This window comes from Cygnus atratus, chromosome 13, assembly GCF_013377495.2.
Source record: "Cygnus atratus isolate AKBS03 ecotype Queensland, Australia chromosome 13, CAtr_DNAZoo_HiC_assembly, whole genome shotgun sequence".
NCBI lineage: Eukaryota > Metazoa > Chordata > Aves > Anseriformes > Anatidae > Cygnus > Cygnus atratus.
Genome location: NC_066374.1, coordinates 11,995,069 through 12,011,981, shown reverse-complemented (window position 1 = coordinate 12,011,981; position 16,913 = coordinate 11,995,069). Strand labels below are relative to the sequence as shown.

Sequence of the window (16,913 nt, the reverse complement as noted above, 5' to 3'; positions counted from 1 at the left end):
GCATGGAGCCACAGGACTTTCAGAAGTCAGGGATGCAGAGAATCGCCTCCTGAGTTCTGTATAGCACCATCTAACAGAGGGGAAGAGTATTTAACTTTTGCCGCAAAAGTCTTTTGAAACTGAAAGATGACTTCCTTGGAGAAAGATTCATTACTGAGGGCCAAAGTCTGTCAGCACTTCTAAGAGGTCCCAAGGGGAAAATTAGTAATATACTTCCAAAACAGTGAAAGGAAGAAGCAGACCAGCAGTGCCCATCAACCTGATTTTCTTGCTTTACTTTTGTAAAGAATGTCTTTGGTTTTAGGGAGTTAGCACAGTACTTATGTATCTTAGTTTTAATATTTTAAGTAAATGTTCTTTTTTTGCTAATTTCTGCATTCATAATTAAGTATTTTTTTCACAATTAAACAGTCAGATCTTGGCTATAATTTCTGAGTGTTCTGTTACTGTAGATAACAATGTGCAAAATTTAAAGCCGAAGAAATTTTCTATGCAAATGTGTAACGTATGTGTGACTTCAGAGAGAATGCTTTTGTTACCTAGCTTGGAAAAAGTGAATCAAGCTTAATACATGTACTACTTTATTTTACAGGAGAGACTTTGCTTGCCTCATCACATTCTGGAGGAAAGAGGCCTTGTAAAAGTTGGCCTCACTGTTCAAGCTCTGCTTGAATTGCCTACACTGAAAGTATCTCAGCTTTCCTCCATGTAACATGACTTCTTGGAAACTAGGCAACTTAACATTTGATCTGTTGGATTGCTCTGGAGCAGTTCAGCTTCCTACACGGGAACATCCAAGCCATCAAAAACTAATATCTGTCCAGATGCTGTAGAGCGCCTTACTATGAAGTTTGACATGAAAACCTTGGAGTCAGCTGACGTTAAAAGACCGTAATGATTTTTTTGTCTTCTGGATGCACAAAGAGATTTTGGTAGCATCTGGTTCTCTTTCCAGTTCATTTAAGTTAAAACCTGCCATTTATCATCTCAGAGTGTTACAGTTAAATGCTGGATTTTTTTTTCTACATGGAAAATGTTTGAATTAGTTTAGAAGTACAAAACCTGATTCCCCCTTGCTTGAATGATTAAAGTCAATCATTTGATTCAAAGGTAAAACAAAAATGTAGCGATGGTATGATGGTAAAAATACAGTGACTGATAATTGTAATCCACTTTCATTCTCTCAGAAAGCTTTATGTGTGTTCTTTATTTTTTTTTTGCACTCCTGATTGTAATTTACGCACTTCCAACATTGCCAGTATTTAGTCTGAGTGTATGGTGATTACACAAAACAGTATAGAATGGGAAAAAGGACACATTGAGTTTTTTCCAGTCTTCTAGGTTGGTGCCAAATATTTTTTTCAGTTGTACTGTAGATTGTTTACATGTGAAGTGCCTGTGTAATTGATAACTCTTAATAGTCTTAAACATTTTTGAAATTTCTTTGTTTTAAAATAGATAAAATGGGAATTTTTAAATATTTTAATAGTTTTTTGTAAAATCAATACGTGAAGATTTAAGTAATACTTCACATTTTTGATGTTGGGTGTTTTACGTTTGTTGCACAATTGATAATTCTGTTGTCTAATAATTAGAAAATACTGTAAATACACTTTATTTATGATATTTAATTTGATAATACTTAATCATTTTTTGGTTTAATGTATTGTTGGATAAACAAAACTGTCTACTTTTCTTTGTTTGAGGCAAACAAATATACATGGTGAGTAAGATGAGGACTAGTAATGCATACAGAATAATTTAGGACATTTTGATAAAACTGCCCAAATCTCAGGTTTATGCTGTGACTTTCAGGATTTTATGTAATAATGCTCCTGATTTCACTTTACATTTTTACAACAGGTATATCCATAATTTAGTTGAGAAATCTGTGTTTATCTTCATAGTGTTTACAGGATTTATTGTGTAATTTACACAAGTGTGTGGCATAGCACACAAATTAGTTTGTAGAAATGTCACTTTGCTGAAACATTAGACTTTTCTGGGCAAATTTAAAAAAGAAGTTCCCACGGTGGTGTTCTTTTTGAAACTTTTGAGTTTATTACTTCTGCTTACTTCTACGCAGATTCTTGGTGTTTTGAGAACATTCTGAACCAACTCACAGTTGAGTTCCTTTCCAAACAAGTTGCAAATAATTTCAGCAGTAAAACTGTTCGAATTAGTTTTTTCTTCATGAATGCGTAGCTCAATTAAAAAAAAAGTTTTGACTGTCACAGATTTTCTCTTTTAGGCTAAGTTAATTTCGATGAAAGTATATGTTTGCCTATTGTGTAACAGGATTTGATTCTGTTCTTTCCAAATCGTCAAGAAGCCATTTAAGGCTTCACAGCTCATTGAGAAGCCTTAAAACTGTGTTTAAAAGGTGTAAAACTTAATTTGCAAAGTCCTAGATCTAAATCTTAGTTTCTTTAAATAAAATATGTATGTAATCTATATTGCTTTGACCTTTGAAACGTGGTATTTACTGTATCTCTAATTGGGTTTTAAATCATTCACATAATACTTTAACAATTTAAATTATTTTTTACAAAAGGCAGTATCTGAAGTCATGCTAAGACTAAAATGAAAAAATAATATATTAAGCAGGCTTCTTGTTACTGTGTGCTACATTTGAAGAACTTATTCAAAAGGAGTATTTCATTGTCTTTCAATTCCTTGCTATATGGTATTTGATGGCAATGACAGTAATGAAGTTCTGCTTCAGTATGCTAGCCATAGAATTGATACCTGTAAATTGCCACTTTAAATTATCCAACTTAAATCAATCTACACTACTATTTAATTGCCATTTAAATGTTATCTTAAAGTAACACTCTTATCCAAATAGCAATAAATTTATGAAGTTATCATATCACAGTGTAAACATTTAAGAATTCCCTTGATGTATCATGCCAGATCAGTTATTTAATCTTAGCATATTACTTCCTAAGTAACATGAGAACTGGATATGGAACTAATGTACTCACTTTGAATTGTACCTCTGAAATTGAAAACTATGGAAATAACATTTATTTTTTTAACTACTCTAGAATTCTTCCCCACGGGTTTGCTAGGACCAGTCTGGCTTTGCTGCTCTTTGGAAATTATTATGGACTTCTTAATGCTTATGGGAAAGGATATTCATGGTGCTTAGAGGATTTCCTTCTTAGCATTGCAAAGGTTAAGGCCTTCCAGTATCCTTAGGAACAGTCTGAGAAAAGGTCTGCTATGCCTAGATGAATCTTCTCTCATCTTTCTTTAGGTGCTTCTACAAATAATTCTCTAAAGTAACGATACAGTTAGCTGTTACTTCCATGATTTTTAGAAGCAACTGCAAAAGAGATGCTAAAAAAATAATTTGAAGGTAAAATTTTAATTTTAAAGAAGCATATGGGAATTGTTCCTGTCCTCCCTGTACAAGAAGTTGCCTACTATCTCCTCACTTTTTATTTGATTCCTAGCATCTTATTTTTTGGTTTGTTTACTGATTTAGTGACTTCACGTTATTCATTACTGCATGTGACCTCCTCCTCCCTCTTTACTTTTTTAAAGTGACTTTTTAACTGTCTTTAGTGAATCCAGAGTCCCTGCTCCAACAATTAGCACATTTGAAATATTCTTTTCTTATTTTGTTTAGGATGCAATGTCATTACTTAATGTTTGATGCAGCTAATGGATTGTTAAAAAGAGAAGCCTAATTCTTATCATAGTCCTTCATTTTTTTTTCCTTTTGATGTGAAGAAAAGATAACATGAAAAGCTTTAGGAAACTGTATTAAGTTTTCCTAATATATTTGAGTTAACTAGGGTGCTTTTGTTATTGTGGATGCTATACAAAGTTACTGCAATAATGTGATACGAACTGTAAATTACTGACAGGGTTTCTGCCCTTGTGTATTTTTTCTATTTTCTATTTTACTGGATGCAGCATCTCGCACATGAATGATCTTTTTTTTTAAGCAATAATGTCTCAGATATTGTGAGATCTTAGAGCAGTGGCACTGAAATAATTAAAGTGTGGTGACTTCAGACACAGTATCTCAGAAATGCTTCCCATCTATTCTATAACACTGCCAGTCCAGTGTGCTGGTTGGAGTATCGCTGGAGACCCAGAAACCTGTCTACACACATGTATCTGAAGGCCTTCAATAACATAACCAAAAGTTAACATTATCATAAAATAGAGGAATACATTTGAAACAATAAATAACTGACATGAATCATAGGAATTTCTAGGTAAAATCCTAGCTATAATGGAGTCAGTGCAAATTTTGCTCTTGACTTCAGTAAGAGATTTTACTGTTAGATTATGGAACACCTGAGGTAGAGGCAGTGGTGAAACATGACTTAAACTTGTTTGAAGTGAGCAAAGCTTTAGTGTCAATTTCTTGACTAAAAATAGTAATCTCTGGGTAGCAATGGGAAGCTGCTAATATTACACATTGATTTATATATTTAATACAAATATTCTGATGTGCCATACAGTACTAAGATGGTAGGAAAAATAACTCCTAAGCACTGCTTTCATACTGTGGAATGTATGTCACCTCAAAAAATTAGAGGTACCATCAGTTACTTTGCAGTGCTAAAACCTTTCTTACTTCAAATATTTGGTAATTTAGCAACACTCTTCTCAGATTGACATAATCTGGCCAAATTAAAAATAAATAAATAAATATATTGAAAAGATACCTATTTTCACTAAAAGCAAATTTCCATGTATCCTCAGTATTGAGGAGAAGGACAAGTTTGGCATTATGTCCTTCTGCTAATTTTAAAAATTTTAGTACAAAAGGTAACTCTTGTATGTAATGCAGCAGTGGTCTCCCTGTTTGTCTGTGGATAGGGCTGTATACCAATGCAGAGGTCAGGTACTTTAATAATGTACCAAAATCTTAGTCAAGTAGTAAGCAAAACCTTATTCAATGTTAAATCGATATATATATATATATATTTTAGTGTCAGGATAGTGGATTTCAACTGAATGCAATGTAAGCATGAGTTTTTGAAGGAGTTTTTGCACTTTCTGTGGATAGGAAATGATTTTGTACTGGTAAACAAAATTTCTCTTTTTTTTCCTCACAAAGTCAGGCTAATGTCTGTGTTTATTTTGAGAGGTACATCATATTAAATAGTGATCATTACAACATACAGCTGATGAAATATTTCCAGCTAACGGATAACCCTTTTAAATTATTTTTAAAGAGAAAATGCCACTATGGCCAGGAATTGGAAATAATACAGTTGTCTGAGGAGAGGTTACTCCGAGTTGCAACATGAGTGTATGTTAAATTGCTTCAGAAGAAAAAGGTTTTTTTGGAAAGAATTAGCAGAGAAAGAAATGTTTTTGAAACTACTTCATGTTGAGGGACACAGGTGGCTGACCAGTTCCTGGTTCATCTTTAACTTGGACTGTAGAGGTTGCAGTAACGAGAAGATTGGCATCTTTGTTTTCCCAGAGATTGTTTGATTTTGGATAACTATGCCAGTTCTGCAGGATTCATTGTGTTAATTGTGCAGAGAGCGCTATCCATCCCCAAGCACAGGGTAGGGCACCTCGCTGATGCCACATGCCTTCCCTCTGGCCTTCTAATCAGGTGAGGAGCTACAGTGGGCATGTGTGTCAAGGCTTGTCTGGGTGATGCGCCTTCTGAAGACATCATCTCCTTGCTTTGTGCTGCTGCCTCCTTCCCCACTGGCTGGCATTCTTTTAAATAGATGGTTGCAATCTGAACAAAAAAATCTAAGGAAAGCGATAATATCTAAGAGTAATAGAAAAATAGATGTTTGCTAATATTTACCTTCTACCAGTAAAGACATGTGAGACAGAGAAAGCTTGTTCTAGAAACCAGACAACTTCACTTGCTGAAAATTGCACCATGACTCTAGCAGGTTAGGGTCACTTGTCCTCTTGAATGCATAAAAATGATACTGTTTCCTCTTCAATACGCAGAACACGCTCTGGGATATATGTAATTTAAACATGAGGGAAAGGCCAACTTTTTAATCAGAAATTTTGTCAGATCTTTTTGGTTACCTAATATGAAAGCAAAAAATTCTCTTCGTATCAAGAAAGCACCTTCTGCTGATCTTGTTTATTAAAATAGAATGTGATGAGCTGAATTCCAGTTTAATCTTGCCACTACAGGAGCAATTCTGGCTCCTGTGTTTTTTACACAATAAACTGCTGCTTTGCTTTAGAAATTGTCTTCACGTATTTCACATACTACAGTCCTGACATTATGTATATTAAAACTGTAGTTTTATGCTGTATTTGTTCCATTGCTGTTTTTGACTTTTCCAATATGGGAAGCAAAGGGGATTGCTATAAGCTACATTATGAATTTCTCTGGAAGGAATAGAAGTTACTGTAAAAATGACATCAGGCATTTTATAGCCAACTACAATTTTTAAGAGGGACTTTTAAATTTTTTTCCTCATGCATACACATTTTAGAATCCTGATCTTGAAACAAACAAACCAACTTCAGTAGGTCTTTACACAACTTGCTTAGTCCCTTACCACACATTAAAGGAAAAAAATGGCTTGAACTGTGACAGCATATTAATTGTTTTGGGAGACTTTCAGTTGACTTCAGTGAGATCAGAATTGCCCTTAATAGTTTTGTAAGTGAGCTAAAACACGAAGTTAGTAATTTAAAATGAATTTGACGCATTAACAAGGATTTCCTTGCTTCTTTCAAAATTGTGTGAAATAAGGCAAACATGACGCTTATTTCCCAGTTCTAACTTTTTAAGGGCAGATTGTGAAATAGCTGCTATTTGGAAATAACCGCAATGATACTTCTTCTTTTGTTTTTAAATGCAAGCGAACCGATGAAATCTTTCCAGAATTGTTATATTCATTTAGGATTTGGTTGTGCCATTCTTGGCATGAAAATTCCCACTGTTCAGTATTAAAAGCCTTTCTAGAGCATGTGCAAGATTATGCTTTTTAAATGAAAATGTTAACACATTTGAGTTTACTGAGTTGGTGTGATATGGTAAGCATTCCTGCAACTCTGGGAATTCCTAGTTGCAACAATTAATGTCTGTTGTACCAGCAGGTAAATTTTTGATGCTTGTGAGGGGCTTATGGAGGCATTGCAAAAGGGTTGGTTGGTGGATTTTGTTGGAAATGTGAATACTCTTTTACTATTGTGTAATGCGTAGAACAAGGAAAATGTGATTGCTTTATAGTTATCACTTCGTATTCAGTTATTTTATTTTATAATTTGTGGTTATAAAACTCAGAAAATACAACATAGCCAAATGATCAATATATAAATGTGTGCAAAACATGACAGAAGTAGTTCTGAGGCACAGCTGGAGAGTGATCATTTAAAAATAGATGCTTAAATTGTGTATATACTTGTAACATCTATTTGATAGCGCAATTCATTTTGCATTTCATGTTCTTGTAAAGTGCATTTTCCACACTTCTGAAGTTTGTCTACCTGTACAATACTGTATTAAGTCTTTTTTTCAGGACTTCCATTATTGCTGGAGCTTCCAACATGTATTTTTTTTTTTTAAATGTTCCTACTGTTATTTTTTGTAAATAGTTTTTTGTATTAAATTTGCATGGATAAAACCCACATTTCCAGAACCAGTGTACATACTATGTGTATAAAATACAAACTGTTTCATAACTCATGTAGTCAATTTATTCAATTTGATTTCACTTCAGTTTTTACATATACTTCAATTTGTACATATTCATGGTAAATAATGAGAATTTTTATGTTCTTTCAAATGTATATATTGCCATTTTGATATGCAATTAGGCAAGTCACTTATCTCTCTAAAGAAATGTTGACTCTTATGCCATGGAAATATATGATACTTGTACACGTGAAGTATGGTAGATTTTTCTGGTTGACCAACAGAAAAATCAATGGTGAGAATAAGCGACGGCAAAGACACGTTCACTTGTAGCAGCGTATTTATTCATTTGCAAGCTTTTCCTGTCTTACACAACATGAAAGTCACCTGATGTCTTCTTACAGCACATCCGTTTGGCACAATATAGTTTTTTTAAAGTAGGATCCGCTTTCCTTCCACGCCCTGGGCTAGAGGTAGCAATGGTACAGACCACCTTTTGCTTGGTTTGCAGTCATTAATTCCAGCACCAGGGAAACAGAACTGGCAGGTTTTGCCAGTCGCTATACTTAATTTATGTAGGTTGAAATATACCATTTAACAAAATTGATTTTTACTTTAATTTCTTTGTTTAAATATTTGAAGAATTTCACTATGTCGACCTGAATTTTGGTGGTAGAAGATCTTTGAGAGATGTGTTTCCCTGTGAGACTTTTTGTTCTCTACCTGCACCACCCACTTGTTCTTCATTTGTTGATGAAGCACAGTTTGGGACTTTTTAAAGCAGAAATTGAGGAACAGCATTACTAGAAGTGAGCATCCCTCAACAAATGCATTTAGACAGTTGGACCTTCTTTTTTTTCCAGTTAGCGCTGAAGTGTTTGTGAGGGTTTGTTCCGAGTCTGTTCAGTTTCCAGCTCTAAAGAAAGCTTTACTCTTACAAAAAGACTGTGAGTCTACAAGAGGAATGGCTGCGTGTGCCTCTGTTTCAGGCTGAAACAACGAACCATGTCAGTCCTTCGCGATCTGCGTGAGGAAAGTCACTGTTGAAGAAGGGAAGTGTTGTAAGCAAAAAAAAAAAAAAAAAAAAAGGCAATTTCCACAAGACTTTTTGAGAGAAATGGAGAATACATGAAGTCTTTCAGTGTAATTATTTTTAATTTGAATCTGTTAGATTTGATCAGGGTGCCACAAATGAGTACGTTCCTTCATAATTTGGTTATTAGCTGCCTTGGTAAAGGTGTCTGCTGCTGGCAGACTGCATCCATTCCAGCAGTGTTTGAGAACTAGTAAATGAGTACATTTTACAGAATGCAGTGCTTTCTCCCCTCAGTGATTCTCCAGGTAGTTGCTCTTGGTTTCTTATAGGCTCTCCTGACTGCACTTTCCTTTTCACACATCACACAGGGCTCACTCCACTTCTGTTTCCTAAAGCAAAATACAACTTCTCTTTTCACAGTTGAAATCTGTGTTTCCTACTATAGTCTATCAGATACCTGCAATGTACTCATGGCATTCCTGCTTATATACCTTTTTTTTTCCAATGTCTAGAGCTGCTCTTGTGCATTGGTAAAGACTCATTGTTATGACTGTAGCCTTTTAATTTTTCTATCTGATTAAGGTAGGTCTACACTGGTGATGGATATAATTACAGTGCTCCAGGCCAGCACTGCTGTTCTGATACTCCTAGACTGTGGAAGCTACTTGAGGGCTTAAAATAAATAAATCGACTCCTCATCCCTGGGTTTACAGAAGTTTCCTGTTTCTGAGACTGTATTCAAACACGTTAATCAGTTACTCTGACTACAAACATCATTCAAATGGCTGTTAGAAACCTTTCCAAGAATATTTTTCAAAAGTATAAAGTTTAATGTTGCAATGACTTTAGCACATTAAACCAATTTGCAAAATGTGTATGTAATTGTTTGTCTTTTTAATTAGTTATGCCTCATTAGTAATGGAGATCTCATACTTAATAATGTTCTAATTATATAGCCAAAGAGTAGATTATAATACAATCAGCTAGTTTTCAGTTATAACACATTGCCTTCAGAACTGAGGGATGCATAACTCAGTGCAATAGCTTACAGCTAATGGTAAGAAGAATTAGAACATGTAAACTTGTCTGAAATTCACAGGTGATTGTTAAGGGTTTGACTTTGTATCATCTTACCATAGATTTCATAACAGTGGGGAAATGGAACAACTAGATTGTGTAGAACTGTAGCCTTTTTTTGCTAGTATTTAAATATGACAAACTTACTCTAATATTTGTATTTTTCAGCAACTTAATAAACATCTTCCTAGAGTATTATAATTATGACTATTGAATTTATTTCATTATCAGAATTCATAAAAAATTTTTGTATATTAAAAAAAATGTATAGAATGGGTGTCCATGTGATCTTTAGCTCAGTAACTGCAAATTGGAGACATGACAAGTGATTTTGCCAGGTAAAACTAACACAGGTTCTGTGTTAGCTGATCCTGGAAAATCTTTGTTTATATACCTAGTTCTGATGCGTTGTCCACCAATGAAGAATCATCTCTCCTACTAGAGCCACAGGAGGAGAAGTACCTAGGTTGATAACTAAGAATGCACCTGTGGGATTATATATGGAACTATACATTGTTGCCACCACCCTAGCATACAACTGTGAGAGCTTACACTCATGCGGGGGAGTGCAGAGCCCACCACTTTTTGCATTCTTAACACCTTTTTGCATTTTGACACCTTTCCTTCCTGCTTGCACGTGGCATCACATTCCCCTGTTTATGAGAAAGTCAGTTGCAGGTGGGGTTGTCATAGGGCTCACTGCTTGCTGAGTTGAAAGTGCAAACCTTCCAGAGGACCATCTTCTCACTTACTTTTGTCCTTTCATAGGAAATCAATGGTAAGTTGTCTCATTAAATAACATGCTGCCATTTTTATCTTCCATAAACTGTTCGTTAGGTAGAGCTGCATTACATTTCACGCTCTTCAACATCTCAGAGAGGTTTGTTGGTTTTACTCATAAGGCACTTAAAGGCATCTTTTTGCTCCAAGGTTACTGTTTATTTAGAATTCTTTTGCAGCTTATTTAAAGGAGAAACTGATATCTTAAACGTAAACATTAATTTATGTTAATAAGACTGTGATGTTCCAGATAGGTATGACTTCATAAGCTGAGAAGACATGGTTCTTTTCAGCCTCTTGCTTTTGATACCAGAATATCTTTTCTTCTCTAATCAGAAGAGAAGAAAAAATAAAACAGCAAGCAATATTCTTCATGTTATAAACATTCAAGAGCATGAATTTTTGAAAAGTATTTGTTGAGGGATACCATCCCAAGCTCCATTTATTCTCCAGTCCCAAAGAAATTCAAGCAAAAGAAACAGGAATCATGTCTGAGAACTTGTAGCAGTATCATTTAGAAATGGGTAAGTGGTACTGAATTCAGTCACAAATAATATTTATTTTAAAGCTATTCTGCTCCACTAATTGGTGGGTGATATGTCTAGCTTGCGTGTTCTATGTACTGAAATGGTAAGTTCATTCTGTGTTTTGTCCTGTAAGACATTTATACAATGATGAAACTGAGATACTTCAGCCAACACTGATAATTTTGTGATTTTGGCTTGAGCAACATAAACTTCTGTTTCCTGGGAATATCAGTTAAATGATGATTATATTGTTTCTGGTGAAATGGCAGGGCAATTATCAAACTATTTCCTTCCTTTTGTCTTTGCAAACTAAGGATTGCAAAAGAAGAGATTTAGTAGGTAAAATCACTATTCTTGGATTCCTCCCTGTCCCCTCTTCCCCCCCTCTCCCCCCCAATTACTCAAGCCTCATTTGTTACTCAATATTCTTGCTGTTCTGTGTGCATTTCCATGCTTCAGGCTTTCCTGTATACCAGTTATCGTAGTATTGCTTATATGTGGCATCATCAGGCCTTAACTGTGCATTTGGGGACTTCAAAACTCCCTCTGCCAATTTTTAGCTTTTGCTAGTGACTTACAAAAAGCTTTTAATGTACAGGCTCAGTTTGACAAGTGCTCTTTTGTATTACTTGTATTAACATTTTGTTTGATGTTCATTGTGAATTTGATAGTTCTGTTTGATACATTAATTGAAATGGCAAGCCTTGTTGTATTTAGAGCTAAGTACTTGATTCTTTCAGCATTTACATGCCCCAAAACTAGTGTTCCATTTCATTCGTTTAGAACACTAGGCCTTTCAGATATCAACGACAACAAAACATGAAATTATGCTTTAACTAAAACCAAACTCAGAGCTGCTGCAGTCTCTTTAGAAGGCTAAGCACAACAGATCTTATCACTGCTAGCTGTTCCCGCAGGTACAGATTGGGAAAGAAACCTTTCTCAAGTCTGCTTTTCTCACTTGGACTTTTAAATAAACCAAGAAAGCATTATATCCAGAAGGTTAAATTTAGTTTCTCTTAACTGGATTTTTGTCTAAATTGACCGGTTACTCTTAGCATCGAAACTGGTAAAAATATGCAGATATTTTTAACTTTTTGATGAACTGTGTGCTTGGCTATTGTAACTTGAATTTTCCTTTGATCACTTCTGAGTACAAGATGTGTTCTTCTTACAGAGATTGAGCCCCATGCTTCTGTTGTAAAGTTCTGCTTCTGCACTCTGACCTCCAGGAGTACAGAGCATTCTGCTCTTCGTCACATTTTCAGCATGTCTATACAAAACACCCTTATCTGACACCACTAAAGTTATTACCTGTTGCAAGCGTATAAACTTGAAAAACAAGCAATGGAGGTGGAAGTAAAATGCAGTTAAAAATATGCATCTGGATAGGGGGCAGGGCCACCTAAAGGGGTTTTGGTTCTCCATTACCTGCAAGTAGTGTCTCCAGGTGTCAGTCCAGCTGCAGCATCCTTGCACCCCACCCCCAACATAGATGAGCTCCATACCTGCCGCCCCTATAACCCTTGTCTCAATGAAGTCTAGGGCTAAATTCTGTCTTATTTAAATTTTAAACTGCTTGCCTGGACCATCTCAGGTCCCTTCACAGCCTCAGCTTTCTGGTCAGGCTGGTAGGCACCTGCTCACATTGCAGCTGTGATCATCCTTCTGCTCTGCAACAGCCACAGTTTTGCTGCCTGTCTGCCTGCCCTGTAGGCTCTTCAGGATGCTTCCTCAGGAAGGCACCGTACTTTAGGCAGCTGTGGAGGGTGGTTTGTGCCAAATACAGTTAATTTATTAGGGAATTGGATGGGGAGCACACATGCTTTCCCTGTCAGCTGGCAGAACAGAGGGTGGGATGTTTCTCAACAAGTGAGCATGCTCTGACATTTCCAACACGAACAGCTGGACTGATATGAAAATGTATATCTATTGCTAGTTAATATGTCATGTACGCTGTGATTTTGATGGAACAAATGAGTCCAAAGGCATTCTTGCCTTGCCCTGCACTACACTGTTCAGTTTAGCTCATGGTCTTGAGTGTAAAGTTCATACTAGGTGGTCCTTTGAAAGGCACCCAAAAAAAGTGTAACTTAATAGGAGTAGGGAAGGTCTCTCCTCTCTCCTCTCTCTTCTCCTTCACAGCAGGAAGAAGACAGTGGCTAACTCATTATTCTGTTCAGCAGTCCATCCTGGCTGGGAGGAATTCCTGACCTCTGATGAACATTTTCTGTCCCAGACATTCACAAAGACAAAAACCTAAAAGAATGGGAAAGTTTTTTTCTAGGCTTGATATTCTCAAAGTATAAAATGGAGCCAATGAGAGACAGATGATCTGGGCTGGAAGATGAGCCAAGGCGGTTTCCCTTGTGAGCTATGGCTCATTTACTTTCTCTGCAGCAAGCTCCTCGTTGTGCCGGGCAGTTCCCTTTCCCCTGCCTCTAGCCCCTTCTGCTTTCCCCCAGCACTCCCACAATCCCTCCAGTATCCCCAGTGCTCTTCCTTTTCCTGTGACCAGCCTGAGCCAAGACAGGGTGGGCACAGGGCTGAACCAGCAGCTTTTGGCCCAGCAGAGCCAGCAGTAACCTCTGTCTAATGCTACCTGCAGTTATAGGCACTATAACAGTTATACATATATATATATATAGTTATAGTATATATATAGTTATAACCATCAACTATAACAGTTATAATGTTCTGGAGAAGTGAGAGCATGGCCTTTTCAACAGTTGAATGTCCCTGGGGATCTTTCCTAACTTCTGCACAATACCTTTATTATCATTCGTAGAAGTTACCAATGTGAAATACCTTTACTGATATTTCTAGGCTCTTGTGGAGCAGAAGAAAAATATTTTTGTTTTCTTTCCTGTGGTGGGAGTGGTAAGGGGAATGTTTTTATTACTACGCTGTTGAGTGGGAGTGGAGGTCGGGCGTCCTGTTCCTGACAATATGTGGGTTTTCTTCAAATCCTATTTAAATTTATAATTAACTGTATCTTATAATGTTTCAGGCTGAGCCAATGAATGACTGGAGGGACTTACTAGGAACTATGACTTCATTAAGAAAGCATCAGAGCATGCCTGTGCTCCTGTGGCATGGCCCCAGGGGCTCTGCAGGAACAGGTGGTGCAAGACTGGGAGATGCTTCAGAAGTCAACTCGTCAAGGTTAATGGTTATAATTGGATTAAAAGTGCATTGTAAAGTTGCTGCTTGGTCAATGTGAGTGGAATTTAGGAGACCATAACTCATTTTTAGAATAATATACACTGCTGCACTTACAGGTTTAAGGAATGTCTTTTATAAAAGCAGACAAACTAGTGAGGTTCCTTCATTGAAATAAATACTTTTCTTCCTCCTTTTAAGAGAAATTCTCTCCCCACAGCTGAAATCCATCTTACAAGTGGCAATTGATTAACATATTGATGAAAGATTTATTAATATATTTCTTAATGTCTGTTGAAATATTTATTTTTATACCTCATTATAGCATTACTTAGGTATTATTCAAATGTACCAAGTCATATCTTAATAATGCAGGGCAATCCTCAATTACAGAGAATAACACCAGTGAAAGGCAGAAAAGGGAACAAATAGGAAGAAGCATGATGATCTTTGGGCTTAATCACCACACCCACAAGGATTTCTGCATTTCTCAAGCATTAGACTTAAGATATTAGGTGTTACCTAAGGTGGTAGCTAATATTTTTATGTGCAATGTGCTGAAACAGTCTTTAAAGTAGTTGAGCCGCACCTGTAAGGTAAAACTGGGGCAAATGCTAGTTGCCTCCTAATAATAATTGATCTGATATTAAGCTATCTCAGTTTGGGTTTAGTTTGGAAGGCAGCATTGCCTTTTAACAGTGTCCGAGCATGAGAAATGCTATAGCAGAACTTCATTTTTCTTTTTAATAAGAACCACACTTTTCCTCATTTAGTATGTGGGCATAACCTTTATCACAGCAAATGTGACAGTCTGTTTTACTGAAGGTAGACTGTGAATTTGTTGTGCAGTCTGGCTGGTTGAGAATAACTCCTGACGCGAGGTGCTGTGCTCTGGTCTCCTGTGGAGAGCTGGAAGTGTGGGGCTTTCCAAAGCTCTGGCTTGCAACTTCCCCATAACCTGTCATTACACACAAGGGACTTCAGGCACTGATACCTGGCAGCTGTGTGCTTCAGAATCCAAATCTGCATCCAGCCATTGCAGGGACTGGACCCTTACTCAAGTAAATGTGGATGCTGGGGCACCCTTGACTTTCAGTTACAGAAATCCTTGGAGGAGGTAGCTTGTTTGGTGAGGAGCTCTGCTTGCTCAGCAGATGCTGAGTGGAAAACCAGGCATTTCTTTTGTTTTTAGGCTTTTGCGGTAATGTCTCTGTGAGGACTGAGCCAATAAATCACTGTTTTATAGCTCTTCAGTAGTGTCTCAATTCATCTTTGCACTGGACTGCTAGCTGTGCATTCTCTATGACATCAGATTTTGGCTGTGGCAGCATAGCATGCCTTTATCCATGACAAATTGAACAGTGTTGATTTTCAATCAAAGATGATGTACTACCTTACCTTTTTACCCCAAGCAAAAAGGCTGGGGTCAGTGCAAACGCTGTTCTGTGAGCTTCTCCAAAGGGCAAACCTAGCAAAGCTGCAACTGGAAAGGATCATGAGGGCACTTGTGTGGGAAGGGACCAGCTGCAGCTGTGGCTTTGTAAAGCCACTGTGCTTTTGTAGATCTCCAAGTAGTGTTACCCTCAGGTCCAGTCACACAGACCCACTTCTTTGTCAGTATCATAAATCATTGCTAAATGATCTGGCAAAAACTTTTGTCTCCCACATTCCATGGTCACCTCTGGCCAGAATCAGTCTCTCTCATTAACAGGGTGGAAGGAAACAGTTACTGCTCCTCTTCTTTTCTCTTCACTGTTATCTAATGCATGCATGCTCCTGGGCATGTACAGGGATTTCAAAACTTCCACAAGAGGCTGATTTGCTCTTTTCCCCAATTCAAATTCGCTGTTGCTGAACCAACCTATGTAAGAACATCCCTAAATCAAATAATACTGTTGAAATTTAACTCTTCCTGATTTCACTGTCCAATAACTGGAAAATGCCAGTGCATGCTGGGGAAGACCAACCAGGTGTACCTGTAGCTCAGTGGGGAGCTGTCCTACTAGCATTTCCTCATTTAAAGCTGTAATTTATAGCTGAACTGCCAGCATCTTCTCTCAGGATATGGAGTCCAACTTCTCAGATAGTGCACTGGCTCCATCCCACCAGTGTTACTTTTGCCTGTAACTGCGTGGGGCAGGTTTTTTTCCTCTGTTGCATTTATGAGAGCAGCAGCCATCAGATCAGGACCTCAGTCAAGACATATTTTATGGGAAATAGCAACAGAGAGAAGTTATTCTTTGGTGAGGAGGAGCCTCACACAGTTTGAAAGGCCCCAGGGGAAGCAAAATACAAAATTTCCCATTGAAGAAAAAGTTAAAATGTTTTAATTTAATGCCTTTTTTTTTTTCCTTTCTTTCTTGTTCCCACAAATGAAGTGGTTCAGCTGTCATCTGCCTGTGGAGACTTGCCCACCCATTCCTGGGATGATGAGTCCTAGTTCAGGAAATGCGGAGCTCCAGCAGTCCTCACGTCGCAGGTTACGGGAGCTGAGAGATCTGCAACCTCTGAGACCAGCTGGGATTTTCAAGGCTTTTCCCAGAGAGCCCCCAGCCCTGACCTAGGACGAGGGTGCCTGTGGTGTTTGCCTGTGATGCTGTCCCCACCCCAGGATCACTGCATTGCCAGCAGCCTCGCCGCAAGCTGGCTGGCAGCCAAGCAGGAGTCTGCCAGAAGTTAGCTGGAACCAGTGGATTTCTACAAAACACTTCAGTTTGCATAAATCAGG

At 37.3% G+C, this 16,913-nt stretch overlaps 1 protein-coding gene across 1 annotated transcript in view; it reads left to right on the top strand.

Moving 5' to 3' along the window:
• LRCH2 (leucine rich repeats and calponin homology domain containing 2) overlaps nucleotides 1-9,908 on the top strand; it is a 47,275-nt gene extending 37,367 nt beyond the window's left edge. The window contains 1 exon segment of the mRNA XM_035542001.2: nucleotides 593-9,908. Within this exon segment, the coding sequence (XP_035397894.1) occupies nucleotides 593-712 (120 nt within the window). The 3' untranslated portion in view covers nucleotides 713-9,908.
• The last annotated feature ends 7,005 nt before the right edge of the window (nucleotides 9,909-16,913 follow it).